This window comes from Carettochelys insculpta, chromosome 17, assembly GCF_033958435.1.
Source record: "Carettochelys insculpta isolate YL-2023 chromosome 17, ASM3395843v1, whole genome shotgun sequence".
Classification (NCBI taxonomy): Eukaryota; Metazoa; Chordata; order Testudines; family Carettochelyidae; genus Carettochelys; species Carettochelys insculpta.
Genome location: NC_134153.1, coordinates 30,052,548 through 30,080,143, shown reverse-complemented (window position 1 = coordinate 30,080,143; position 27,596 = coordinate 30,052,548). Strand labels below are relative to the sequence as shown.

At 43.4% G+C, this 27,596-nt stretch overlaps 1 protein-coding gene across 1 annotated transcript; it reads left to right on the top strand.

Moving 5' to 3' along the window:
• Positions 1-321: 321 nt before the first annotated feature.
• CHMP4B (charged multivesicular body protein 4B) lies at positions 322-24,381 on the top strand. The gene is made up of 5 exons (XM_075011589.1): positions 322-722; positions 19,515-19,692; positions 21,574-21,688; positions 22,043-22,169; positions 23,569-24,381. The coding sequence occupies exons 1-5, from the start codon at positions 533-535 to the stop codon at positions 23,634-23,636; spliced, it is 678 nt and encodes a 225-aa protein (XP_074867690.1). The 5' UTR covers positions 322-532; the 3' UTR covers positions 23,637-24,381.
• The last annotated feature ends 3,215 nt before the right edge of the window (positions 24,382-27,596 follow it).

The following is a 27,596-nucleotide window of genomic DNA, read 5'->3' as shown; positions in this document are numbered from 1 at the left end:
ATGCGTCAACAAAAACTTCAGCTCCATTAGGGCAAGCGGAGAGCTTGAGACACTTAGCTCCCAGCATGCAGTGCTGCCTCGGGGCGAGAGCTGCCGTGAGGACTACAACTCCCAGCATACACTGCTGCCTTCGGGCGAGCGTTCAGGTGAGGACTACAACTCCCAGTATGCACTGCTGTCGGGGAGTGAGGACTACGGCTCCCAGAATGCACTACACCCCTAAGGCGAGAGCGGAGGTGCGGACTTCAGCTCCCAGCATGCCCTTCCATGGTCGGGCCGCGGGTGGGCCTGGGAGACGTGGCGTGTGGGGGGCGGGGCGCCGCCGTTGCCGTGGTGCGAGGTGACGGCTGCGGGCGAGGCGGTGAGTCAGGAGGGCGCAGCCCAGGCTGAGGTGCGGGGAGCGGCTCTCGCCAGGTCTCGGTCCAGGCTCTCGTCGGTCTCCGCCTGTCTCCTCGCGCGGCCGGGCCTGCCCCGTTCTCCTCCCGCTCGCTGCCGCGCGGCGCGGCCCAGCCCGGCCCGGCTCGGCTCGGCCATGGCGGGCATGCTGGGGAAGCTCTTCGGGACGGGCGGCAAGGGCGCCGGGAAGGGCCCGTCCCCGCAGGAGGCCATCCAGCGGCTGCGCGACACCGAGGAGATGCTCAGCAAGAAGCAGGAGTTCCTGGAGAAGAAGATCGAGCAGGAGCTGGTGGCGGCCCGCAAGCACGGCACCAAGAACAAGCGGGGTGAGGGGCCGGGCCGGGGGGCCTGCGGCTGGGGGGCCGCGGCCGGGGCCAGGGCCGGGGCCGGGCCTGGAGCGCGGGGAGTCTGCGCGCGAGGGCCCGGGGTGGGTTGGGGGAGCCTGCGGCTGGGGGGCCGCGGCCGGGGCCGGGCCTGGAGCGCGGGGTGGGGTGGGGGAGCCTGCGGCTGAGGGGCCTGGCCTGGGGTGGGGTGAGTCTGCGGGCGAGCGGCGAGAGCCGAGCGGGTTGGCTGTATGAATGAGACCAAATGCCCTGGAGTAGAATGGGCCGGGGGGGTGAGGACTGTGGCTCCCGAGGCCCTTGACACGGCTGAAGCCCCTGCCACTCTGTCACTTCTTTCTGGCCAAGGCTCAGCTCGGGGAACTGCGGAACGAATGCTTTGTCTTCAGCGGGTGGGAAGGTGGACAGACTAGCTTTGTTTCTGCCCTGGTTAGGCTTAACTTGGCTCTTGATCCGCTGAACAGACTAGTGGGTTATAGGATTAAGTTCCACATACTGTTGCCGTTGGCAGTCCTCTCAGGTAACTACAAGAGCAGCTCGTTTGAGCAGCACGGGTGGGCAGTCCCTATCAAGTGGTGACTGTAAGTTCAGTTTATATAGGCTGTTTTCCCTGCTGTCAATGGCTGGAGACAGAACAAAACGCACCACAGTCTACCCTGAGTTCACTGGACCCATTTTCTGTAGAGGGCATGAAGGAGTAAGTTAGAGTTTCTGTTGCAGATTATGTATAACTGTCTTTCTGAGCAGCATCAAACACTGTTTGCATTCAGTACATTTTACTTATCATTCTATATGTGCCTTACTAGTGGAAGTGTTAAATTTATACTCTGACAGAAGACCTATTGCTGACACAAGTTATCAGCGGTGGGTCTCCCTGCACCTGATTCTGCAAACATTATCCACTGGTGAAAAGGAGACAGAATTATATTTATCTTCTGTGCAATGTGACTTACAGCTCACTGATAGCTGTTCTCTAAAACTGTCAGGTGTAAACATCCCTTTTTGATATGGTAGGTGTAAAACCCACAGTGACTAGCATGATCTAGTGGTTTCACTGTGAGGCTGGTTGTCAGGTCTAGTCCTAGTTCTGGTTGTCTTGTGTGATCCTGAGCTAGTAACCTTCCCTCTTCTTGCTTTAGTTCCCTTTCTTGAAAATGGGGATAGAACCTAATAAAAGCATCATGAAACTTATAACATGATTGAAGATTCTGTGATCAAGGGTACTATGTAGGTCCTTGAGTTCTTATTTATTAATAATTTTTCAACTTGTTTTAATTTGTGAATAACTAGGAGGTTATAAAGCTGTAATAGACAAATAAAGCTGTACAAGAGCCCCACTCCCTACCTAAGAGTTTAAGGGAGAGGGAAGTAAGTTAGACTGCCATGGTTCTGCTTGAGGTGGAGAATCTGAAAGTATAAAACTCACAGTGGCTGCGTCTACACGTGCACGCTACTTCGAAGTAGCGGCAGTAACTTCGAAATAGCGCCCGTCACGTCTACACGTGTTGGGCGCTATTTCGAAGTTGAAATCGACGTTAGGCGGCGAGACGTCGAAGTCGCTAACCCCATGAGCGGATGGGGATAGCGCCCTACTTCGACGTTCAACATCGAAGTAGGGACGTGTAGACGATCCGCGTCCCGCAACATCGAAATAGCGAGGTCCTCCATGGCGGCCATCAGCTGGGGGGTTGAGAGATACTCTCTCTCCAGCCCTTGCGGGGCTCTGTGGTCACCGTGGGCAGCAGCCCTTAGCCCAGGGCTTCTGGCTGCTGCTGCTGCAGCTGGGGGTCCGTGCTGCATATACAGGGTCTGCAACTAGTTGTTGGCTCTGTGTATCTTGCACTGTTTAATGAAAGTGTGTCTGGGAGGGGCCCTTTAAGGGAGCGACTTGCTGTTGAGTCCGCCCCGTGACCCTGTCTGCAGCTGTGCCTGGCTCCCTTATTTCGATGTGTGCTACTTTGGCGTGTAGACGTTCCCTCGCTGTGCCTATTTCGATGTTGGGCTGAGCAACGTCGAAGTTGAACATCGACGTTGCCAGCCCTGGAGGACGTGTAGACGTTATTCATAGAAATAGCCTATTTCGATGTCTCAACATCGAAATAAACTATTTCGAAGTTGGGTGCACGTGTAGATGTAGCCAGTGTATTAATAGATTTTCTTCTGTAACAGTGACCAGGAAAGGGCAGGGTTTTTATGTGGGAAGTTTTTGTAAAGTATATGCTTTGTCACATGATGATTATGTAATGATGGGTGGGTGGGTGTGGCTGGTATAATGCTGACTTCAATTTCCTTGTAGAAGATAGCTTACTGGAATGTCAGAGGGAGAAGGCAGAGTTTATGCTTAGGTGCATTATTGGCAGCATCGTACAGCTGAGAAACTTAATCTCAAGTATCCAGAAAAGTACAAATCTTACTATTATAAAGGTCCCTGCTCCTTTAGAACAGACTTTAAAAAGTAAATAAAAATTGCAGGTATCTGTTGCTTCTTTTGGGCTATCATTAAGTTGTTTGCTAAGTGGGATTGTGTGTTCTTGGAGAACAATCTATACTATTATAATAGTTGTCTGTCCAGCCCAGTATAGTCATGCATATCCTCAGGGCTGTCTTGTTGCATGCAAGGCTACAGAGCAGTGGGCGCAGGGGGACTCCACCTCTGTGCCCGGGCAGGACTCGCATGAGGGAAGATCCCCTGCCTACCTCTCTACACCCCAGGAAGGAAGGAGGCTACCAAAGAAAGGAAAAGAGAAACTGTGGGGCTGAAGTGGCAGTTCTTGGAAAGGAACTGTCCCCATCCCATGCCTCCCTCCTGCAGTCCCTATGCTGCACCAACCTCATACCGTAGGGACCCCCTCTCACAGCCTTCTTGCCCATCCACCGCACTTCCTCTGCCCCGCAGCTCCTCCCCCTTCCCGTCTTCTCACTGCACCTCTCTGCTCCCTCCCTCTTTTCTTGGCCCCTCACACTGCCCCCCGACTGCAGGGCAGCCCCCGCACTGTGGCTCCAGGGAAGTAGCTGCTGGCAGTGGGTCCCATAGCTGGGGAAAGAAGGAGGAGCAGTCCCTCCCTCCCACCTTTGTGGTGGCCCCTGGAGTGGGAGTTGCACTACTTTGCTGCTGGTCTCCAGCTGTCCAGTCATAGGATGGGGAGGCGATGTTCTAGAATATTCCCATTTGTCAGGCAGAACCAACAGTGTCCCATCAAGCCAGCATCTTCAATGAGTATAAACAAAAGTCAGGGACAGAGTCTAGAGAACTGTGGAATATGTTTACCTGATCAGTTTTCTCTCATGGCCTATTATGTGGCTGTGAGTAGGTTAAGCAACCCTGGAAACCTCAAGATGTATGAGTATCAGCAACCTTTCCATAGGACACCAAAGCGGAATGGACAAGTTAGGTCTAAGAATGTGCTTTTCTGAAATGTTGTGTATACAGAAATTTATAGAGATGTAGTGAGTGCTTATAGGAAAGATTGATGTAGTGCTTGTATATGGGACAAAATAACATTTGATTGAAAAACCAACAGGATATGCATTGGCTTGCATATTAGAAACAGCCAATTAAACCTGTGCAAATAAGTGCTTCAGCTGTAGCCCCCGCAAAGGAGTAGGCCCTGCTAGGAATGTTACAAACGAGACAGCAAATGTGAAGTCTGTTTCTAGCTTAAGTGTGTTTATTGGCAGTTTAAAGTGCTTCCAGGAACATATATCTAAAATTTTGTCTTAGAGAGGTAAGATGGGTCAGGCAACATCTCTTACTGTTCCAGCTCATGTTGGTGAAAGACACAATCTTCTGAGCTACACCGAGCTCTTCTTTGGGGAGAGTACTCAGAGTTATGGTTAAATATAAGGTCAAACATATTGTTGAGCATAAGTAGGCACAAATTATTAAGGGATCATTCAAGATGAAGTGGCCTGCAGTCACAGGACAAAAAAAGGGATTAATTGATTCCAGTGTTTCAAAAAGTCATAAACTCAGTATCTTTATTAAGATCATGGTTTTTGTTGTCTAGCAGAGTTATGAATTTAAGCTCCCAGGCTCATCTTCTGAGGTTGTTGCTCAGATTTCCTTTGAGGATGAGGGCTGAGAAGTCAGCTATTGAGTGGTCTTTGGTCCATGGATGACAGGATGTCTTTTTTTTTTTTTTTCCTGTGTGGGTTCTTTCAAAAGCATGGTGATAGTCTGGTTTCATCCGTGTTGTGTTGTTGGGACACTGAAGGCAGTGGATGAGGTACACCACATATTGTACTGTAATTGTAGAAGTCCTGGCCTAAAAAGGAGTTGTCTGTCTGTGGGGGACAGAGGGGGCAGGGTGAGAAGGGTTACAAGGTTATTGTGGGAGGGATTACAGTACTGCCACCCTTGCTTCTGCACTGCTGGTGGCGCACTGCTTTCATAGTTGGGTGCCCTGCCAACAGCCATTACTCTTCTTCTGCTCAGCTCTGAAAGCAGTGTAGATGTGAGGGTGGCAATACCACAACCCCCCTGAAATAACCTTGTGAACTTTCTGCGGTTCCATTAACCTCAGTCATAATTTGAGAAAGGCCTTCTGTGATATAACTGGCTCTGTGGCTATGAGGAAAGGGGTAGATGTGATGCACCTTGACTTTTGCAAAGCTTTGCATATGGTCGTCCATAGGATTCTCGCCATCAGGTTAAAGACATATGTATGGTATGGATGAATGGACTCGAAGATGGTTATAAAGCTGGCTGGATTGTCTGGTGCAACAAGTAGTGATCAATGGCTCAATGTCTAGTCGACAACCCATATTAAGCAGGGTGTTTGGTCCTGGGGTGGTTTTTGTTCAACATCGTCATTAATGGTCTGGATGGTGAGATGGACTGTACCCTCAACAAGTTCACGGATTACGCTAAACTGGAACTAAAGGTAGATACATACATTAGAGGGTAGGCATGGGGGTGACCTAAACCAATTGGAGGCTTGGGCCTAAGGAAATCTGAGGTTCAACAAGATCAAGTGCAGAGTCCTGCACATAGGACAGAAGAATCCCATGCTCGTCCTACAGGCTGGAGACCAACTGAGTTAAGCAGTAGTTCTGCAGAAAAGTACCTTGGGATTACAATAGACAAGAAGCAGGATTTGTTATAAAGGTGTGCCCTTGTTGCAGCCTAGTATGATGTTCGCTTTCTTGGCATTAGTAAGAGCATTGCCAGCAGAACAAGGGAAGTGATTATTTCTCTGTCCAGCACTTGTGGAGGCCACATCTGGAGTACTGTGTCCAATTTTGGGCATCCTACTACAGAAAGGATGTGGACGTATTTGAGAGAGTCCAGCAGAGGGTAACAAAAATTATTTGGGGATGTGGTACATGACTTATGAGTAGAGGCTGAGGGAGCTGGGCTCATTTAGTCTTCAGAAGAGAAATATTGGGGAAGTGGAGGGAGTTGATAGCAGTCTTCAGCTACTTGAAGAGGTTTCTCAAGAGGATTGAACAAGGCTATTCTCACTGGTGATAGATGACAGAATAAGAGGCAATGGTCTCAAGTTGTAGTGGGTGAAGTCTGTGTTGGCTGTGGGCAAAAGTAATTTTGCTGAGAGTTGTGAAGTACTAGAATAGGTTACCTAAGGAGTTGGTGGAATCTCCATCCTTAGAGGCTTTAAAAGCCGGGCTTGTCAGAGCCCCAGTTAGAATGATTTAGTTGGGGTCCTGCTTTGAGCAGGGGATTGGACTAGATGACTCCTCGGTCTTTTTCAACTGTAATCTTCTGTGACTCTTTGAATTGGCCCTGAAGGATGAGGGATAGGGAGGACATGAGGCCAGGCTAGGAAGCTGCAGGGGCGCAGTATGGTGGTAGGGAAAGAGCCCAAAATGGGCTCTGGGAATGGCTCAGGTGCAGGGGAGAAGAGACTGAGGTGACTGGGCATTGGGGAGTGGGAGCACAGGATGGGATGGTGGGTACTGCTAAGATCACAAACACAGTTCTGCATACCTCCAGCTGCAGCCCTCATGAAGAGGTGATCTGTAACTTTGGCCAATGGGGAATGTGCCCCCTCCCACTCACCCCCAATTTCTCAACATCCCAAAAACCATGGGAAGGAAGCAGCAAGGTGGCTGGTTTTGCTCCTCTACTCCTCTGGCTTTGCTGCTGCTGGAGTCCCTCTCATTGCCAATTTGCCTCTGACCTCAGTGGATGGTCTGCAAAGCAGGCAGCAGTATTGCAACTCTAGCAACAAGAAAGATTGACCAGCTCCATATATGCATGGAGGCAGGTAAGGAGTTCAGCCAGCTCCAAGCATGGAGAGTGCTGCTGCCAGGCAGAACAACTCTGCTCCCTACGCTTCTGAGTGTAACTCCACAAACATCCAGGGAATCGGGGGAGAGGAGGGGTGAAAAGGGTGTCACCCCTGCATGCCCTGCTCATACGTTACTTGTTCCTTCATAAACCACTGGAAAGGAGCTGGAGCTCTGAATTCAGACCACAGTCTGCCCGTTGACTACGCACTATAGACACTGGATTATTTATGCTGCCTGTTGGCATTCAGCCTGGCGCTGTGCTCCCCTCATCCTTGTGTCAACAGCCCAAGCTTGCAGCTGGTTAGTTGATGAAAATCCACACAAAACCACTTTTTCATGGTGCAAACTGAGAGCTTTATCCAATGAGGTACTGACCACGTCCATTCTGGTTAAAGTCAGTAGGTCAAAGTGTTCAGCTCTTTACAGGAATAACCCCAGCCAGCTGAGCGAGGATGTGCTAATATGGATAATTAGTGCTGTGACTGGGATGGGGCTAGTGTGCCAAAATTGAGACGTTTTGATAGAATTGTATTAAGATGATCATTAAGAAGATTTTTTTTATTTTTTGTGTTGCTCAATATGCTTTTAATACTGATCTTTATTACAATTTTCCATCCTTGCCCTGAATCTCCTTTTAGGTATGTACTCCAAAAGTCTCTTATGGAAAGAGCAAAACTGCTTTGTGGCTTAGGTTTTTGTGATAGCAGGCAGTCAGTTTAGGAAGTGTTATGTTTTAATGTGAGATTTAAAATATGAACACATACGAATTAAATGTTCCCTGGGGACAGCACAGAACTGGGACGTGGGAAGGACTGATTTCTAAACCCAGCTGTAACCACTGACTTGAGGGTCAAAGCACTTAATGTTTGCCCATCTCCATTTTTTTATCTGTATAATCACAGGGCTGGAAGGGACCTCAGGAGGTCATTTAGTCCAGCCCCCTGCTTCAAGCAGGATCAACCCCTGCTGAGTCATCCCAGCCAGGACCTTGTCCAGCCAGGACTTAAAAACCTCGAGGGACGGAAAATCCACCACCTCTCTAGGCAACAGATTCCAATCCTTCACCACCCACCTGATGAAGTAGTTTTTCCTAATATCTAACCTACATCTCTCCCTCTTCAACTTCAGACCATTGCTCCTTGTTCTGCCATCTGACACCGCTGAGAACAGTTTCTCACCCTCCTTTTTAGAGCTCCCCTTCAGGAAGTTGAAGGCTGCTATTAAATCACCTCTAAGTCTTCTCGTCTGTAAACTAAACAAGCCCAAATCCCTCAGCCTATCCTCATAATGGGGATAATGCTGACTTTACTTCACAAGGATGTGAGGAAGTTTTAATAAATGGTTAGTGCAGTGCTTCCATGGTGTACAGAGTCACAGTGCTCTAATCGTTGTCACAGATTCAGCATGAATACTTTTGTGTTCATTTTTTTCCAGTGTGGGAAAACTATTAACATTTCTGTTGTCTCACCCACCTAAGCACAAGTTCTCCAGGCTGGATGTGAATTTGAGACATCATAGGCTAGCTTCACTCTTGTATACAGACTTCCTCAATACTCTGCAACCAAATCTTTCTGCATAACTATGTTCTCTCCCTTTGTTTCTTTGTCCTCTTCGCCGGTTAATTTCTCACACAACTGTCCCAGAGGTGATCTGGAGATCAGCAGACTGGATGAGAGGGTTGATTTCGTTCTAGTGAACAGGAGTTGAATTTTGGTGCAGAAGACTTTCTTCTGTCGTGAAAGCATCACATCTAGTGCCCTATAGGCAGCTAGCTGTAGTGGAAAAAGTGATTCCATTTACTAAGTTGACCTTTGTGGTTATATTACACTTTAGGATTTATAAGGCCTGGGTGGTTTAACCACCAAGTATATGTCAGAAATTAATAATAGCTGAATAATCATAATTTGTAGCCTCAGGAACAAACTTTCTGTCCTTGGTATGTAAATTGGTGGTTCACTGCTTAACAGTGTGTGTACTAAGGAGTTACAGAATGAATGTGTTTACGTCTGACTTGGAGCAAACATAAGAGCTATAAGAATCTGCTACAGTCATGTCAGACAGCTGAAGATTCAACAGCTCATACTGGGAAACTGGGCAATATTGCTAAATGTCTGCTTAGCTTAGAGGCAGTTCCTGATTTTGACTTAAGTCGAGCACAGGATCTGGTCACAGGGCTTAATGTGGCTGAATTGCCTGGTAATAATGACCATGCCAGCAGTGTGGGAAAGGAAGGGAGGACAACACCATAACCATCTGCTATGGTAGCATTTAATTTCAGAAAGAGGAACTACACAGAAACGAGGAAGTTTCTCGTTTAGCAGCATTTCTGCCCACCTATGCGTCCAAGCTTTGATGCCTGTCAGTACTTCACAAACATATTTTTATATTGCTTTACTGTTTTTCTGTAGATTGGTAGAACTTAAGTCCAAAAAGGACCTTCTGCATAAAACAAACTGAAGAACCTCAGCCAGTAGTTTCTTCATTAGGCTCATAACTTCTGACTGAGCTCTAGTGTATTTAAGTTACAGTAGTATCTGGTATTCATAATCAGGATTAGAAACCAACTCTCCTTTCTCCCCATATTTGTGGTGTCATAGCCTCACTGTTTAGTCTTGGGCAAATTACTTAATTTCTTTGAAATGCAGTCATTGCCTATCTTACAAGGAAGGTCTGTGGAAAATCTTAGTAGACCAAAGCGAAGTGAAAAAAAAATCGAGGCCCCACCACTAAATGCTATTAGCAGCTTCCTTGGGAAGGCTTAGCACTTCCTGTAGCTGCAAGGTGGGGGAGCGTCTGTGCTTGCTTGGATTCTTACAAAAGTGCTGTCTCTGGGACCTGATGGGGCATTCTCATGTATTGGCCTTCTGCATAGAGTGATAGACAGATGCCCCAGCCAGTTGGAAGGAGGAGAGTTTTTTTTCCTACTAGTGCACATCTACTTGGCTGCTGTTTGAGGAGTCTGGGCATCTGCTGCTCTACTGCTAGCTAGCCTTTAGGGTGGTAGTCGCCTCTAAATAGCCTTAGTGACAAACGTTGCTATTTTCTAGATTTGCTGGGTTCAAAATTGGCATGATTCTAATTAGTAGCACTGTTACACATTGGATTCTCAGATGCAGTAGGGAAATGGACCAGTCCCCTCCTGCTTTTTATCAAGGCTGGGAGCAGCAGATGACACTGTCTTGGCTTCTGCATACCTAGGAAGTCACCACTTTAATCAGGTTGCCTAAGTCCTTAACTTTTGGAACGGTCTCAAAATAGCCCTCCCCACCCCCAGCAATTGTTGATGTCCATGGGGATTTTGAGGGGGTGACCATCCAGTAGATGAGGGTTTTTTGTCAAGCCTTCTATAAGAATAAATGTTACGTTTAATTAAACCAGTGGTTTGAAATGCTTTGCAGACCTTGGAAGGTATACAAGAGTGAAGTACTAAAATTGTCTGCGATTTATGTTGCAGTTTGTTCTGACGAGAAGTTTTTATAGGATTCATTTAAAACAATCTTCATTTCTTTGCAAGGACTTTTCTTTTGCACAGTAGTTAGTAGCTCACTCTGAGTTAGCAGTGGGAAAAGGAATATTTGTGTCCAACAATGCAGTTAAACAAAGTGACATGGCTTTTCGGTGCTAGAGTTGTCTTTATATTCTTAGAATTTGTAGCTTTATTCTAAAGTTGATCTATCTGTATACTATGTAAACACTGATTGGAGTATGTCACTGAATGACCAGTTATGCCAAAGTGGATGTTCTGTGTCTCTTTTACTAATCCCCAGAGCCATCTGGTGTCCTATAAAATCATATTTAAATAAGGATTGTTCTCGGGGGTGAGAGAAAATCAACCCAATCCAATCACTTTGTTTATAACTTGTTGCTCTTGGGTTTTATACAACGTTGGTGAAGTTCTGTGGCCTTTGTTGAACAGAAGATTAGGCCACATGATTCCAGTGTTCCCCTTGGTCTTGGAATCTGATTTGTTTTTTAATGTTGTGTTGGAGATTATATCAAGATTTGTTTTAATTTGTATCTCCTCTCAGGATTTTGACATGTTGAAGATAAATTGCTGGGTCTTGCTAGAGTGAGAGATCCAGGATATTAGTCTGAGATTTTAAAACATGCTCTTAACTCCATCAGACCTCCACAGTGTGAGACACACACACTTGTTTATCCGTGCTTTCTTTGAAATACTAATCTGTTGATGATTCAGGCTCTTGTATGTGATGTGAGTACCCAGAATATGGACACACGTGTGCTGAAACAGCTAAATTAATTTGCGCTGTTTCAGTTGCCTAAGTTAGGTTAAGTATCTGTGTAGAAGGCAGTCATACAGCAATATAATTGTCAGATATTTTAAACTATCAATAGTCTTTTAGATATTTTTTCAAGTATTCTTTGCTCAAGTATTTGAGGCTTATCTGGATTATAGAAAATATAGTATCTGTCCAGAAAAGACAGGTTAATCAGATAAATTAGTTTCATAAATAACTCACCTTATATTCTTTCTGAATGTATGACAGTTGTTATACTCCTGAAATTGCTTTTAGATATTTTTCCCTTCCAAATCTATATACATTCCCCTCCTTTCCTTTAATGGGATGGCTGTTTGTGATAAGATTCTTAGGTGGTGTCTACACTTGTCCCCTCCTTTTGGAAGGAGGCATAATAGCAGCTGCGGGCAATTCGAAAGCGCCTCTTTCAGAGTGCACACCGCCCCCTGCAGACAGCGGCCTTTCGAAAGGAGCCCCTGACTTCAAAAAGCCCTTCTCCCTAAAACAAAATAGGCGCCTGTGGCTGTCATTGCGCTAATGAAGCGCTGCATATTCATGCCAGTGCCTTACTAGCATCTTCCAAACAGCCTCATTAACATGCCTTTTCCGAAAGGAGGGGGCAAGCGTAGACATGGCTTAGTGAATTTAACACTCTTCCTAAAGTGAAGTAACAAATAGGTTCAAGTTTTCAGTTTCTCTTGATGACTAGAGCTCTTATACCTTGGGTTTCTGCCAGGCCAGATGACTTAGTTTTTGTATCAAGTATCTGTGGTAAAGAATGGTAGCTGTAGAGCCAGAGGTGGGAACTTGGATGACAAGAAGACAGATAAAATCATGAAGGACTGGGTGGGATGCGAGAATCCTGTAAGTTGGCTTTAGAACTTTTTTTTTTTTTACAGTGTATCTGTTTCTGTTTTAATTAAAATAATAGAATTTTATTCCAGGTTTTTTACTGTACTTAATGCAGCTAGATCTTGTTGTCCCCAATCCTGATACATTTTCATTTCAAATATGAAACTTGGAATTTGTGGGTATGTGGAACTCTGTATATTCTTAAATTCTTCAGGTTTTTGTTGGAAATTGTAATATACTGCCAATGGGACACTGAATAAAATTCAAATAAGGTAGTTTTAAACTGCTGTGTACAAAAAATAAAAGTTAAAATGCTAAGCAGAGGCAGGCCCCTAACTTCATGTGCAGTGGGGCTATTCAGTCACAGGCAAGTTTTGTGGATCAATATTTGCAGCATCTGGGGCTCAAACTATGTTTATCAATACCCTTTTCTTTTCCACATAAAAAATAGGTGTGAAACTTGAGATTTCTGTTATGATAAAAAAAAAAAAAAAGCTATTGTAAACTTTTTGCACATGGCCAACATTTAGGTTTTTAAAGGGGGGGTTTTTGAAAGTACCTGTGTGACAGAGAATCACCTGTTGTATTAACTTCCAGCTGCAACGCTGGGTAGAAGAGGGTAGCCTGACTGAAGCACTTCTTGTTGTGTATGTTTTTTTTTTTTGTGGAAAGTTCTGTAGTGAAACAAGGTAGGGGTGGGTGCAGAGATAATATAGCATTATGCTTATCAGTTTTGTAGCATTATCACTGGACGAGATTGTTGATGAGGTCCTGGATTCATCTTTTTTTTTTTTTTTTTTTTGGTCACCATGGAGCATTAAATGAGAAACTTTAGTAGAAAAAATTATAGTAGTAGAAACTGGAATTCTCTTCAGAGGTGGGAAAGTAACTGTTTGCTTTGCAATTTCAAACCCAAAAAAGTAGAGCTAATAATATACTAATAAATCTGACTTCACATTTAAAGACCTGCCTCTTTTAAAAAAAATTTTTTTTTCAAGCAGTCGAAACTGACATTTCAAATCTAGCTACCTCTGACACAGCTGCTTTTTCATTGGTCTTGCTTTCCCTCTGGGAGATCAGTGTAAATGGGTCCGTGGGAATGAAATGCAGGCCTTATGTTTAATAAGTTTGGAGAGGTAACAGGATGATAGATATGTTAAAATAATGGTATAAAAAAGTCACTGCTCCTGTTTACTGTGTAGCATAATAAGAGCAGGGAGTCAGCCAGTTAAATTAAAGGGAAGAAAGAAGACCCTCAATTTAATGGACTAATGGGGGAAGGGGTGTCCGTTAATGTCTAAAGTCAATTATATCCGAATGGTTATACAGTATGATGATGCACTGACCTTTCCAATGCATCACTCATGCCTGTTCTCTGCCCCGCCCTTCCCTTCTCATACCTCCAGCTCCCTTTCTCAGTTACCAGGAGAGGAGCTGAATGCCAGCCTAGTTCCTTCTACTTCCTGCAGCTCTCAGCGCAGTGGCTCCCGCACCTCTGAACCGCCAGTGCAAAGGTCAGCGCCAGTGCAGGTAGCAGCAGCCGGGTGCTGACATACTCCATGCACACAGGGCTGGGGGAAGAAAACTATTGCACCCCGATGCAGTCCTTCTCCCTGTCACCTCTGGCTCTGGCAGCTCCAGCTGCTCCAGCAACTTCTCCAGCTCTAGCAGCCCCAGCCACTCCAGCAGCTCCTCCAAAGTCTGTTATATCAGGGTCTGTTAAATCAAGGGTTTACTGTACATTTAAAACAAGAGGTCATGCTTTTTTTGCATAATTAACCAATGGCACTTGTTGCTGTGAAGTTTTACTGAACCAAGGAACTTAATAAAATTTAAAAAGAATTGGGTATGAATGATAAGGATTTTATCTGAATTCTATTTACCATTATATGGGATAGTTTTACAAAGAATCAAAGTCCTCCTGCATTAGATCCTAAGCCAAAGCACAAACTGCCAAGGGTTAGGAAGAAATGTTTTTTGTAAGCATTGTTGGTACATAATTATGGAGGCTGCAAAACTTTTCTGTAGCAATTGCCACTATCTGAAATAAGACCCTAATAGATGGATTGCTGTTATGGTCCTCTACATCACACAAGAATCATCATAGAATTAGATTATTTTTGCTGTTCTTTGGTTTAATTCTCTGTGAAGAGAAACTGTCATGGCCATGTGAATGAATCTTTGATCTCAGTTGACTTTGTTCTGTGGGTTGTTGGTTGTGTGTGTGTGTGTGTGTGTGTGTGTGTGTGTGTGTAAATAGCTAAATTCTAAACCCACCAGTAACCAGCTCTTCTTATATCTGCACAGAGTAGCCCAGGCCTCTTTTTCAGCAGGTGCATATGGAAATCTGTCAGCGCTTTCAGTGTGATAGTGGTACATTAAGCTAAAAATTATTTAAAATGGTCACCAAACAAATTTGTGTTATAGCATCTTTCTAAGCCTGTTCCCAGCATTCTTCTGTGCACAGAGCAGTTGAAGTCAGTGGAAGCTCTGCGTGCAGAAGGATGGAAGCATTGCTCTGTTAGTAAATGCAAATGTCATTTTTCTTCAGAAATCTTTGCACAGAAACAAAACCACTCAGTGATAATCGTGTAAACAAACACCCTCTGCTCCAGCATCTGCTTTCCCAAACCAACTGGATTTACAAACCTATTTAATCTTGCATTTATGTCTGCAGGCCCACCTGCTGTATTAACGCAGTTATGCACTCAAGCACATATCATGAAGCTTTATAATCTACAAAGCAAATGTTAATATTACCTCTTTGTATAGAACCCCTGTGTGCTAAACACTTCCTAGAAAACATGTCAGGTCCCTGTCCCAAAGAGCTTACCATGTATCTCATATACATATATTTATTAATTTTTAAAAAAATATTTTTACCCTACCCCTCTATTTAAAATATTCAAGACCGCTTACAGAATTTTTAAAAACAATACAAGCATACATAAAACATTAAAAGTACAAAACCCCAAAAGGGACATAGAACCTATTAAGGCATCTCAAGAGGAGGGACACTCGAGCACGAGTAAAAAGGGCAGCTGTATATCATATCATGTATATACGGTTGCAAACTTTCTATTTGCAGAAAACTCAACACCCTTGTTCTGCCTGTCCCTTCTCTGAGGCTTCGTCCAGCTCTTTCTATCTCCCTTTCTTCCGTCGCTTGCTCTCCCTCATCCTTGCTCACTCATTTTCACTGGCCTGGGAAGAGGTTGCAAGAGATGGTAAGGGGTCTGGCTGGGGTTGTGGGCTCTGGGCTGAGGCCAGAGATGAGGAGTTTGGTGTGGGGGAGGGAGCTGCAAGCTGGGGCAGAAGGCCAGGGTGCCGGAGGGAATGAGGGCTCCAGCTTGGATGCAAGCCCCAGCATGGGGCTGAGGGCAAGGTGTTTGGAGTATAGGAGTGGGCTCAGTGTTGTTACAAAAGGGTTCAGAGTGCAGGAAGCGGGATCCGGGGCTGGTGTGCACAAGGGTGTTAGCACTGACCTCAGGCAGCTCCTGGAAGTGTCGACTTCTCCCTCTGATTCCTAGGTGAAGGGATGGCCACGTGGCCCCATGCATTGCCCCTGCCTGCAGGCGTTGCCTCCTTAGCTCATATTGGCTGCATTTCCTGGCCAATTGACTTTGTGGAGCTGGTACTTATGGTGCAGGCAGCACACATTGTTCCTCTCACCACCCCAGTACCACACATCTGTGGACCTTAAGGTCAGGAAACTGTTCTGAGATGCACGTTGCTTTCTAATTGCTTCTGATTATGATGAAGTGCGCCTGTCCCACGAAAACTCATCACCGAATAAATAATGTTGTTAGCGTTTAAAGTGCTACATTTCTGCTGTTTCGTTTTTACTAGTCTAACAAGTCATCTCCTTTCTTTGTATTTTTGTCCTATAAACGTACATATGGAGTTACTGGAAAATGACTAGCCAAACAGTTGGCCTCCCTTGCTGCCATATTTCATTTGCTGCCTCTCACTTCTAAGTGAAGTATTCCTATTCACAGTACACAGATTTCTGAATGGATTTGGGGCACAGGATAGAACTTTAGTGTGCTGTGAATTAGACTTAAGTTTTGGCTGCCACTGCATCTGAGCTATTAAGCAGCCCAGGAACATCAAGTAAAAAAGATTAGTGGCTCATTTGTATCTTGATGGCTATTTGTATGTTAGAGGACAAAAGTAAAAAGATCTCAATTCAGATCAGAGGTGATAAGGTTATTTTAATTCCATCTAAATTTTCGTTCAGTACCCAAGATAAATAATTGGTGAGCATGTCTGCTTGGAAGTTGCAATGATAATAGCATGAAATATCTGGTGGCGATATTCTTGTATAGGACAGAATGTTCCCTTTTGCTTGTATTCGCAGTCTGACTTGTGTGACTTGATTAACCAGGTAACTAATTAAATGTGATTTTTTTTTTTTTATATCCCTAATTTATATTCTCTCTTTTTTTGGTCTCTGTTACTTTTTTAATGCCAGGTGTAATAAGATTTAATTAGTTGTAGAAAATCTGTTTTCATTTCAAGAAAACATTAATTAATTGACTAGGTAAATATTACTCTGAATTGTCGACGGGTAGAAAGTGTGGTACATTTGTATATGGGTAGGATAGCATGTTTTCTCTTACATTCTGGCTAGTGCTACACTCACTGCTAGTGCCAGCAGTTTGATGCAAATGAGCAGTGCCAAAAATAAAAAATGGCCACTTATTTGCCTATACAAGTGGATCATTTGCATATCTACAGCAGAAAATAAGCAGTGAAGACATGGTTCTGCCAGCAAAAACCTCCTCTGTCTCTAGCCCCTGATGGCGGGATTTTTTTTCCCAGGTATAAGGGGCTGGCGACAGAGCAGGCTTTTGCTGGCAGAACCACGTCTTCCGTGCTTATTTTCTGCTGTAAATATGCAAATGAGTGTCCATTTTGCATTTTCAAGACTGCTGATTTGCATCAAGCTGCTGGCACTAGAGGTGTGTGTAGTAGTAGCCTTTTAGGTATTCCTTCCAACCTTAACATCACTTAAACATAGAAGTCTTTTATACAGGGTATTTTTTCTAGAAGAGGAGGAGTCAGTATTCAGCCATTTTCTGACCACAGAGCTTCTGGGGATCTCCAGTTGGGGTTCCTGCTGCCAAGGTCACCTCAGCCAGCTCCCTGCCCTCCAGCTGGGGATTCTGCTACTGGGGCTGCCAAGGCACTAGTATGCAGTACCAGCACATACTGGCACAAAAAAGTGCTGCTTTTATACCTTTTTCTCATAGGCTGTGTCTACACTAGAGAACCATCTATCTGCAGACGTTACTGTCAGAAGAGATGTTCCGACAAAGCTTGTGTTGACAGATCACGTCTACACATAAAAGCGGATCGATCTTTTGACACGCTCTGATAAAAGGGCCCCCCCCACAGTGTCTACACAGCTTTTTTGTCAACAATTTCTGTAGACAAAATATATTTTGTGTGTAGATGCACCACAAGTTTTGTCTACAAAACTCTAGTGTAGATATAGCCATAGTGTAATCCTGCAGCAGGTAAAATGGAAGGAACTATGGATAACTCAGGTAGTGAGATTTAAAACAAGGTCATAACCACTACTGGGTATAAGAACAGTCATGCTGTTAAACAAAATGACAAGGGGTAATATGGGAAAGTAGAGCTAATGCTTGGGGAATGGACTGTCCCATATCAGGACATTACAGATTGCCAACAGAACCAAAGTGTCCACTAAAGCTTACTTGAGAGATTGCACCGTATCCGGCATTCTATCATCTGGATCTGTCGGGTAACTGACATTTTAACCATAAGTAAACTTTAGTTATGTTTTCCATAAGTACAGTAGAAGGTAAATACAGATAAATACAGTGTTAAGTTAGTATACAATACTACTGTTGTTGGTAAATAAAATACTCTGCAAACATTTTTGTTTCTTAATGTTTAATCCTGTTTTTCTTTAGTGTTAATGCATTGCTAGGTATACCTTTTTATTGTCCAGAATCTTTGAATAGCCAGTAAACTCATGGTCCTGGGGCTGCCAGATATGAAAGAGTTTATGTACTTTGTATAATTTTTTGAGCTAACTGTACTCCTGCGTTGAATTGCAAAACTGATTCATCCAGGTGTGGCATGCAGGCTGGGCATTTGAGACTCTTGTTGTAATGACTGAGCCGTGTCAGTGAAGGTGTTTATTGTTAACAATGCAAAAAGGAGTATTTGTGGTATAAATGATCTGAGTGATCTTTTCATGTATGCTGTCTTATTGGTATTTGCTGGTCCTTATTACATACCCATCTGTGGTGGTGATTTTATGGGATGATTGAAACCTTTTGCTTGCTACCTATACCTTGTTGTCTTAAATATGCTTAATTGCTGCACTGTTGCTAAATGTACCAACTGCTAACTGAGGTAGTTTTTCTTTGACAACTATTCATATTTCCATAGACCTAGAAACAAACATGGCAGAAAAACTGCTGTGCCGACTCAAACTGAGCAGGGTTGCACATAAGGAGACAGCACCTCCCTTGGTTACAAAGACCATGATGCTTAGAAGGTTCCAACTCATCTTTAGAAGGCTCCATTTGGCCATTGCCTTACATGAAAAGATGCAAAGAGTGTTTGTATGAGTTTGCTTTATCACTGCTCTTAGTCAAACAGGAGTGAGATATGTAGTAGAACTTCAGTTACGAACGCTTTAGAAATGGAGGTTGTTCTTAACTCTGAATGTTCGTAACTCTGAACGAAATGTTATGGTTCAAACATTTATGATTAAACATTGACTTAATATAGTTCTGAAACTTTATTGTGCAGAAGAAAAATGGTGCCTTCCCTTTATTTCTTTCAGTAACTTATGTTAAGTACTTTACTGTATTTGCCTTTTTTTTTTTGGGTGGGGGGAGGTGGGGGGAGTCTGCAGCTGCCTCATTACGTAGTTCTGGTTCCAAATGAGGCATGTGGTTAATTGACCTGTTCACAATTCCAGTGTTGCACTGTATACACATGATCTCTCCCAGGGTCTGCTTCCTGAGCCTGCAGTGTAGTTCTATCTTTGAAGGTTACTGTAACATGGCCCACAGCATCTTTCATGGGAAAAGATGGAAGAAGATGTTACTGTTTGAAATAGGTATACTAACATTTTAAGACGTGTTTGCTATAAAACCGTGGTAAATAGTGTCATCTATGCTGAGAATCTAGACTGCCAATGTTGTAGCTGCTGTCATATAATCTGTATTTTGACATGAAGTGGACATCAGAGACTTGGCTACCATTACATTTTTTTTGAGGCAGGAACACGCAATGGTAACAGATTTTAAACTAGAAAGAAGAGCAGAAGGTATGAGCAATAGTTTTGTGAGTGGAATTTTGTACACATTTGAATGACTATTTTGGACATATCATATACATCCAATTTTGTTTTTATTTTGTCTAGCTGCTCTTCAAGCCTTAAAACGCAAGAAGAGGTACGAGAAGCAGCTTGCGCAGATAGATGGCACATTATCAACAATTGAATTCCAGAGGGAAGCCCTGGAAAATGCCAATACCAATACTGAAGTGCTCAAGAATATGGGTTTGGCTGCTAAAGCTATGAAAGCGGCTCATGACAACATGTAAGTAATTACATATTGTATCCCTGAGTGAGTGTCCACACTATCAAAATAAAACCAGAAATTATATAAAGAGAGTAAGGAACTGAGTCCCATGCAATCTGCTAAATCGCTCTATATCATCTTGCCAGGAAAAAACTGCTATTTTGCAGAGATTGCAGACAAAGCAGTGAAATAGTTTTAATAACATTTAAAACAGAACACTAGATTCATTTGCTTCTTGATCAAGCTACAAAAGACTGGGATTTTTGATCTCAGAAATATTCATGGGGTACAAGGCAAGGCCCTTAATAGCACACACAATTGTCAAGCTAAAGTATAGTTTCAATAACAGTCTGCAGTGACTTCAGAGATACACCTGTCAGAGATCCATCCTACTACCTGCTCAATTTTTTTAAAAGCCTTGTTTAAAAGATTTTTTCTTTTCAGTTTTTTTAGCTCTAAGTAATTTGCAGCCAGAATTACATCAAGATGGCATTTATGGTCGAGATTACGTATCAGTATTTAAAGAAAAATTACATTAGAGATGTTGTAGTCAACACAAAGCTGAACTAAAGTTAAATTGAAAAGAAATCCAAATCAGTTTGGGTATAGGAATGCTTAGTTAAGCACCTGAACAGCCTTAACTCAGCCATAGAGTGACCCCATGTGATTAGGGTATTTCAGTGTTTGCAGTTCTAGATTAAATTAACATCTTTTTTTAAAAGCTATGAGACTGTTGAGGTACTTTTACCCTTCAGGATGTCACATGTGCCTTAGATTTCTCTTCTCTCCCTTATCCCTTACAATTTCTGAGATGGATACTAGGGATATTAAAGAGTAACTGGTATAGGCTGGAGCAGCCCTCGCCCTCTGTGAACAGGAGCTTGCTCCAGCCCGGCAGGGTCATCGCAGGTAGGAGCGCTCTGGCTGGGCCAAAGTAGCTTTCTTCGCCCTGGTGTGCTGTGAGCAGGAGCACTCCAGCCTGGCTGGAGCAGCCACTGTCCAGTAATTAGTCAATTTGTTGTAAATTTTAGAAGTCATTCTGTGCTCAGAGTAAGCAGTATAATTTTGGCACAAACATCTTGGATTTTTCTTATAGAAGAGGTTGAATCCCCACTTCAAGTGCAAAATTCGCCTCACCCTTGGTGCACTGTGGAGTTAGCACTAACAGCGATAACTTTGTGTTCTGTACAGGTATTTTTTTCTTCCAACCTTGCCTAAAACAAATACGTCTGACTTGCATTGAGAATTACAGTTCAAAACACACTGACCGTTGGATCTTGATGGCTTAAGGGATTGATTATAGGATAAGGAGTCTTTCACCCCTAACAAGTTGAAGCTGACCTATGGGAATAACTGATCTATGGGAATAACCGAAAGTAGTTGCCAGCCGTTGGCTGCTTGGCTACCTGTGTGAAATGTTTTTGTGGGACCAGTCCATCTTGCCATGTGTTTTATGACTGTTCTGAGAGTAAATGGAACTCCTTTGCCCTCTGGGGCTCTCAGACCATCTTTTAGCCCTAAATTTCTGCTGAAGAGAAAAGTTTGCTTTTCTTACACGTGATTTCTAGAATCATTAGGGAGGCAGTAGGCTGGAAATGAGGAAGGAAAGGAAACAAGCCCTACCTCCTGCCCAGTCCACTCAGCAGAAATGGCATGTGCTGCAGAGGAAGCTTCATTCTTTCCTGCAATGGATAAAAATGCCAAGAAATTGAATGACAGCAGTTCATTGGCAGGGAAGGGAGATCGGGAAAGATCTGTCCTAGCTGGGTATGTGAGATTATGCACAGCTCAAATGCCATCACAGAGTGGAGTTTGTATTCCCACAGAGTCAGCAAATGTAGTCAGTAGGCATTGCAAGCCAGGTTAATGACCTACTATGTTATGTTCGTCTCTTTGCAGGGATATCGATAAAGTAGATGAATTGATGCAGGATATTGCTGAACAGCAGGAGCTGGCTGATGAGATTTCAACAGCTATTTCAAAGCCTGTAGGATTTGGGGAAGACTTTGACGAGGTAAGGGTGCAGGAGGTCAGACAGTTAACAATTTACTCTTTTACATCTCTTAGTGATCTGTGTGCTGCATGCATTCAGACACAGTGCAAGGTCGAGCTTACAGATCTTGCCTAGGAATAGATGTCTTCATTGCAGATAATTGTGTATATGGCAGCTGCAAAACTCTCATGGGGCTTCAAATCTCCAATGTTCTGGTGACTTTTGTAATGGATCCAGACTCTTTAGTCACAGTTTGAGGGTCATGTGTTGGGGTCATTTGGGCCAGCTCCTGTAATAATGCACCTAGCCAAATCTGTCTCTGTGCTACTTGGTGGCAAGTATGATGTGCATAATTCTATTTCCATTTAATATTAGGATGAACTGATGGCAGAATTGGAGGAACTAGAACAGGAGGAATTAGACAAAAACCTGCTGGAGATCAGTGGTCCCGAGACAGTACCACTACCAAACGTGCCATCAATATCATTACCATCAAAGCCAGGTATTTGTCTTCCTTTGTCAAAGCTAGCTTGGTTTATTAACATGTCCATCAATCAAATCAGCAACTCAATGAGAATTTGAATTTTGAATTTTCTTGCTATGAGCAGCTTGCAGAGTTAGACGGAATTGCTTCATGAATCACATGTTCTCAAGGGATCTGCTCTGACCTGTCATTAGATCTATGAAAATTAATAGCTGTAACGGGAGCAGTTCGCATGTATTCTTGCACTTTCAGGAATGTTACATTGTTATATTATCTTAAAAATAAGGTTCAGCATAGAATGGAGATGGAAGAGAAGGAAGTGCCAGCTTGTACTAATGGTAGCTGATGTAACTGGAAGCAATATCTTTTAAGAGACCAGAAAGCAGTGGCAGTGTTGGTAATGTTGCTAGACAATATTGACTTCCTGTGGTCTGGCAAATTCTCCTGTTCTGCACCAGTCAGGTCCCAAGGGTGCTGGACTAGAGAGGATCGGCTTGTACCAGCATTTGGTCCATTATCAAAACTGAAAATGATATAGATAGTTAATGTCATATTTATAAAAGCTTGAGCTGAACGTAAAAGTTGTTTACCCAATTTTGTATATCATTAAAGAAGCAGCACCTTAATTCATTACAGTTTGAGTGATGATTGCAGTACATTTAAATTATTTTAATAGATTATAGTATTAGGCTTATATTTTTCCAGTCTCATGTTTACTTTTAACTGACTTATTTTAAAAAGAGAATATATATTTAAATATATGTTTCTGTTTTTAAAAATCAGTTTTTATCTGTTCTGATTTCTACTCTGCCATGTCTAATATGGGGGACTCTGCACAAAAAAAAAAAAAAAAAAAAAAAAAGAGAGAGAGAGGAGAAACCTTGAAACAACATTCCTTGGTTCCTTCCCTTTTGAGGGTTGTACTTAGAGTTCCCATTTGTTCCAGCTTTGTATTATTAGAAATCAATCTAAATCCACAACGACTGGTTTAAGCATGCTGACCAACAAGAAAGCAACAGGTATTTGCATCCATTGTCAACATACCACTACTTAGCTAAGTAAGCGTTACATGGCTCCAAAGGGGCTCCTAAACTAGGTCTGGATCTTCCCATGCTTTGAGATGTGGTGACTGACACAAATACGGACAATGCTTGTGTATCCATTTGATTAAAATGCACATTTGCTTTTTTCAAGACCATTTTCTTTTTTCATTTTGGAATATGGCCTCAGGAAGTTTAACCTTTCTGGCTTCTAAAAAGGCGTATGACTCTTGTAATGGAAACCCACATATAGCAGATTGGCTTTTCTGTGGGACCTAATGCCTTGTGTGGTGCAGGGCTCCCTGTCCGGTGTAAGTGGGACATTATGGGGTTGCATCAAGGTATCAGCTGCTAATTTTTAACACTTTGTGCTACAGCCAAGAAGAAAGAAGAAGAAGATGATGATGACATGAAAGAGCTGGAAGCTTGGGCTGGAAACATGTAACTACAACAGCCCCTGGCAGGAAAAAATAACATGGACTTTGGTCACCTGTTACAGGTGCACGTGTAGTGTGTTGGGACAAAACATTAAGCAAAATGTCTTTATCTCTTTCATTTTAATCCATAGCAGTGGGCACTACATTGCTGTACTCTGCAAAGCATGGTTTGTACAAAGGAAACAAAGGAGGCCAGAGAAAGTTGCCTGCAGTTGATAATGTTGAATTTCTGTAAAATAAAATATATTTGCAAAATCCAACGTTCAGGTTCCAGACTATGCTAATGTCACTGCTGGATCTTCCTCTTCTAGGGTTTGGAGCATATTTAATCTAAATGACCTGAAATGCAGCCTGTAATTTTAAGTCATTTGACAGTGTGTCCAGTAGTCTTGTAAAAAGGAAAAGTCTTAAGCCACCACTGGCTTCACATGTTTAGGTATAAGACTGTGTTAGGTTTTTAGTTCATTGCGATCTGTATTTATTTTCATTGACTGTGATCACCTTTCTATCACTGCACTTACCTAGTTACTGTTTCCACTTTTCGTTAGTGAAACCGATTTGAAATCGAGAAGCACTACCTTGAAAGTAAGGAGGAGTTACACTTAAAATCCAGCTGTACATTTTTTCTGTGTGGCAGTGCAGTGTTCATTGCTATTCGTGATAACTAATAACCCATTCAGGTACACGCGCACATCTATTTTAATTAAGAAATTATGGTTTGCACTGTATTAAATACTGATTACTTTTTCAGTCTCAGGTAGTCTTGTCAATTATTTTTATTGATTAAAAGAAATTTAATTTATATTAAATCTGATTTCTACTCCTGCCTGATTAGAGGAGTAGAGCAACTCTGGCTTCAGTTTATCTTTGAGTCTACAATTGTAGCTATGTCCAGTAGGGTTACTGGTATGGGCAGGTCATTTACTGTGTACACTCCAATCTTAGCAGAGCAGAATGCTGGGGGAGAGGTTCCTGTTACTCTGTTTTAGTGCAGTTGTATACTGGAACACCAGGTTGAGACTCCAACCAGTGGGACCTAGGAGGTGCTGTATTTGAGGTAGAAGCAACTGAGCATTCATTTTTGTATTTCTCTGCCTACCCTAATGTAAATTATCAGAGAAATGATCTTTAACGGTCACAATTTCTTGCATATTTTGTGCTAATAAGAAGATACTGTATTTTGCAGCACTGTGATTTCCATTAGTTTTTTTTGTTTTGACCATGAAATGCAGTGAAACTTCTTGCTGGTAATCTGCAAGCCTGTCTCAAAGTTTAGTAACCTTATCAGTATTGTTACCTCAGTTACTGACACTCACATGCAATTATCCTAATTGGAAAGAAGGTGAAGAGGCATGGGGTGGCAGAACTATTCACTGCTCCCAAGGTTGTGGAGGGTGGCGCTGAGTCAGTATCATGTTCCTGTCTGTACCACCCTCTTTCTTCAGACAAGACAAGAATACAAATTTTGTAATAAGGAATGACAAAGATTTGGAACGGACCACCACAACTCCTGTTTGTTGGGTTTTTTTTTGCTAGTCAGGCAGCTTTTTCTCTTGCAGCCATGCACATTTGCCTTCACCTTGAGGAGCCTTCTCTGAAGGACAACAGGTTATTGAAGCCTTTTTTTGGTCATTACTATGTCTCTACCTAGCATGAGGGGTTGGGGTGGTGGGGGACAATTTTTGATAAGGGGCCGGTCCAAGATTTTGGTAAATGAAGGGCTGCACCTTTCTAGAGGGGAAAGTGTGGTGTCTGGGATGGAGGTTGGGTGTGTAAGGGACCTTGGGGCAGGATAGCACGGTGGGAATTAGTTTTGTTGAAGGCAAGAGGTGACCTGGCACAGGGGACTGGGATGTAGGATCCAGGAGGGGGTCTAGGTGCAGGAGAGGAGAGGATTCTGACCTGGAGGAGTGGCGTTGAGTGGGTGCAGGGTCTGGGAGGGAATTGGAGTGTGGTGTCAAGCAGGCTGTGGCTGGGAAGAGTTTACCCCTAAGCAGCTCCTGGCATGCAGCACTCTGAGTCCAGGCTTCCCAGTCTTCCAGCAGCCACTGCCCACCTGCTTGTTCTGTTTGGCTCTCTTTGCTGGAAGTTGGGGAGAGCTTTGGGCACTGCCTCCACCCCAGGAAAAAATTTTTCCTTTCCCATTAGGAACCAACCAATGGGAACGAAGAAATTGTGCTGTATTGCTCCTGCCCCAGCAAAACCTCTTAGGTTGTGTTTGGCTGGAAACCAATGGGAGCTGAGAGATTGTGCTGCACTGCCCCTGCACAAGCAAAAATCTCAGCTATTAGCACCCAGTGCTCTCCCCTCTTGAAGCTGGGGGGCAGGACACAAGCTGGATTAAATGGCTTGGCAGGCTAGATCTTGCCTGTCCCTGATCTAGCATGTGTGGTTTTTTAGTTACTGGTCAGTAGCCTCATTTCTGGGTTGTATTCCTGACTTTTCTTGCCTTTTTTCCTGCCTCCATCAGAATTGAAAACCAAGGCTCTTAAAGAATAAAACAAGGACACCGACATCACTTGCTTCTACTTTTATTAACAAGTCCAGGCTCATTCTATGGATAAGTCATTCTCTAAAATCAGCCAAGTGAGTGTTAATCTGTGGCTGTAAACAAGATGCTCGTAATTGCCTTTTTTCCTGACAAAGCTAATTCCCAGTGCTAGTTACAAAACGCGCCATTTGTAATCTGAAATGAGGGTCATGTTTTGTCTTAGAAGAATTTGAAATTTTAGCAGACTTGTGCCAGCTTTGCCTTGCGTATCCACTGCACTACTTTACGGTAGCCAAACATGCTGAGAATGCTGTTTAAATACATTGATTCTCTCCTTAAGTATGCAATTTAGGCCTCAATTTTTCCAATATAAACAGTTGAACTAGCTAAAGCTTAGTTGCTTTATTGTATGTACACACTATCAGCAAAGAACCTACCAAGGTTTGCAGTAGGGGAACCAAAATGGTAGATGGCTGATGTTTTCCCTCATAGCGCTTTTCATTAGAAAATGCTGAAAGCAGGACCAATCTCAACTAAATCATTGCAGCCCGGGCTTTATCTAGGTGGGATTCAAAGACCTCATGGGAAGGAGATTCTACCATCTCCTTAGGTAACCCATTCCAGAGCTTCACCAATGTAGGATATTTCCAAATATCCATCCTAGACCTTCCCCCCGGCCCCACAGCAATGTGAGACCATTGTGCCTCATTCTGTCATCTGTCACCTCCGATAACAGCCACTCTCCCTCCTCTTTGTAACTTTGCCTGAGGAGTCAGTCTGCTTTTCTGAAGTCTAGGGTCTGTGTTTTGCTGGTCTCCTTTCTCACTTTGGTCAGGATCTTGAACTCAACCATCTCATGATCACTGCTGCCTGGGTTGCCACCTGCATCTATTTCCCCTATTAGTTTCTCCTGGTTTTTGAGCACGGCCTCTGGTTGGTTCCTTCAACAGTTGTACCAGGAAATTGTCCCCGACTTTCTTCAAACATGTCCTGGATTGCCTGTGTACTGCTGTACTGGTTTCCCAGAAGAAGTCAGGGTGGCTGAAGTGTCTTGTGAGAACCAGGGTCTGTGATCTGGAAGCTTCTATTTAGTTGTCTGAAAAAAGCCTTGTCTTTTTTCTTCTCTTTTGAATGAGCTGGTTACTGTGCCGACATCACTGAATCAGCAGAGATTGTTTACCCATGTAGCTCTCGCTAATCTCTTTGCAGCTGCATGTTTAAACCCCAGCCCTGTTATTAAAACTGATCAGCCTTTTGAAAGCTCTGTCTGCCGAATAGTTGTGAAATTAGCCTGCCTTTTGGAGTGAGTTTTGTTTTAATCAGAGAGCTGTGATCCTACTAATCAATGTAATAGGCTAACCCCTGCTATTACTGCTCCTCCTGAGAGACTTGGAAGCCCCATCTCCATGCTGGCTCCACAGCTTTTTGAAAAAGATGGGTTCCTTTTCTCCGTGACTAAATTTGTTTCTCTTCTGCT

What these genes read in the sequence shown, in the direction of transcription:
- CHMP4B (XM_075011589.1), top strand. Translation starts at nt 533, where the DNA reads ATGGCGGGCATGCTGGGGAAGCTCTTCGGGACGGGCGGCAAGGGCGCC. An exon ending in AAAGCGGCTCATGACAACAT is followed by an intron (nt 19,693 to 21,573) that starts GTAAGTAATTAC and finishes GTCTCTTTGCAG; the next exon opens with GGATATCGATAAAGTAGATG. An exon ending in TTGGGGAAGACTTTGACGAG is followed by an intron (nt 21,689 to 22,042) that starts GTAAGGGTGCAG and finishes ATTTAATATTAG; the next exon opens with GATGAACTGATGGCAGAATT.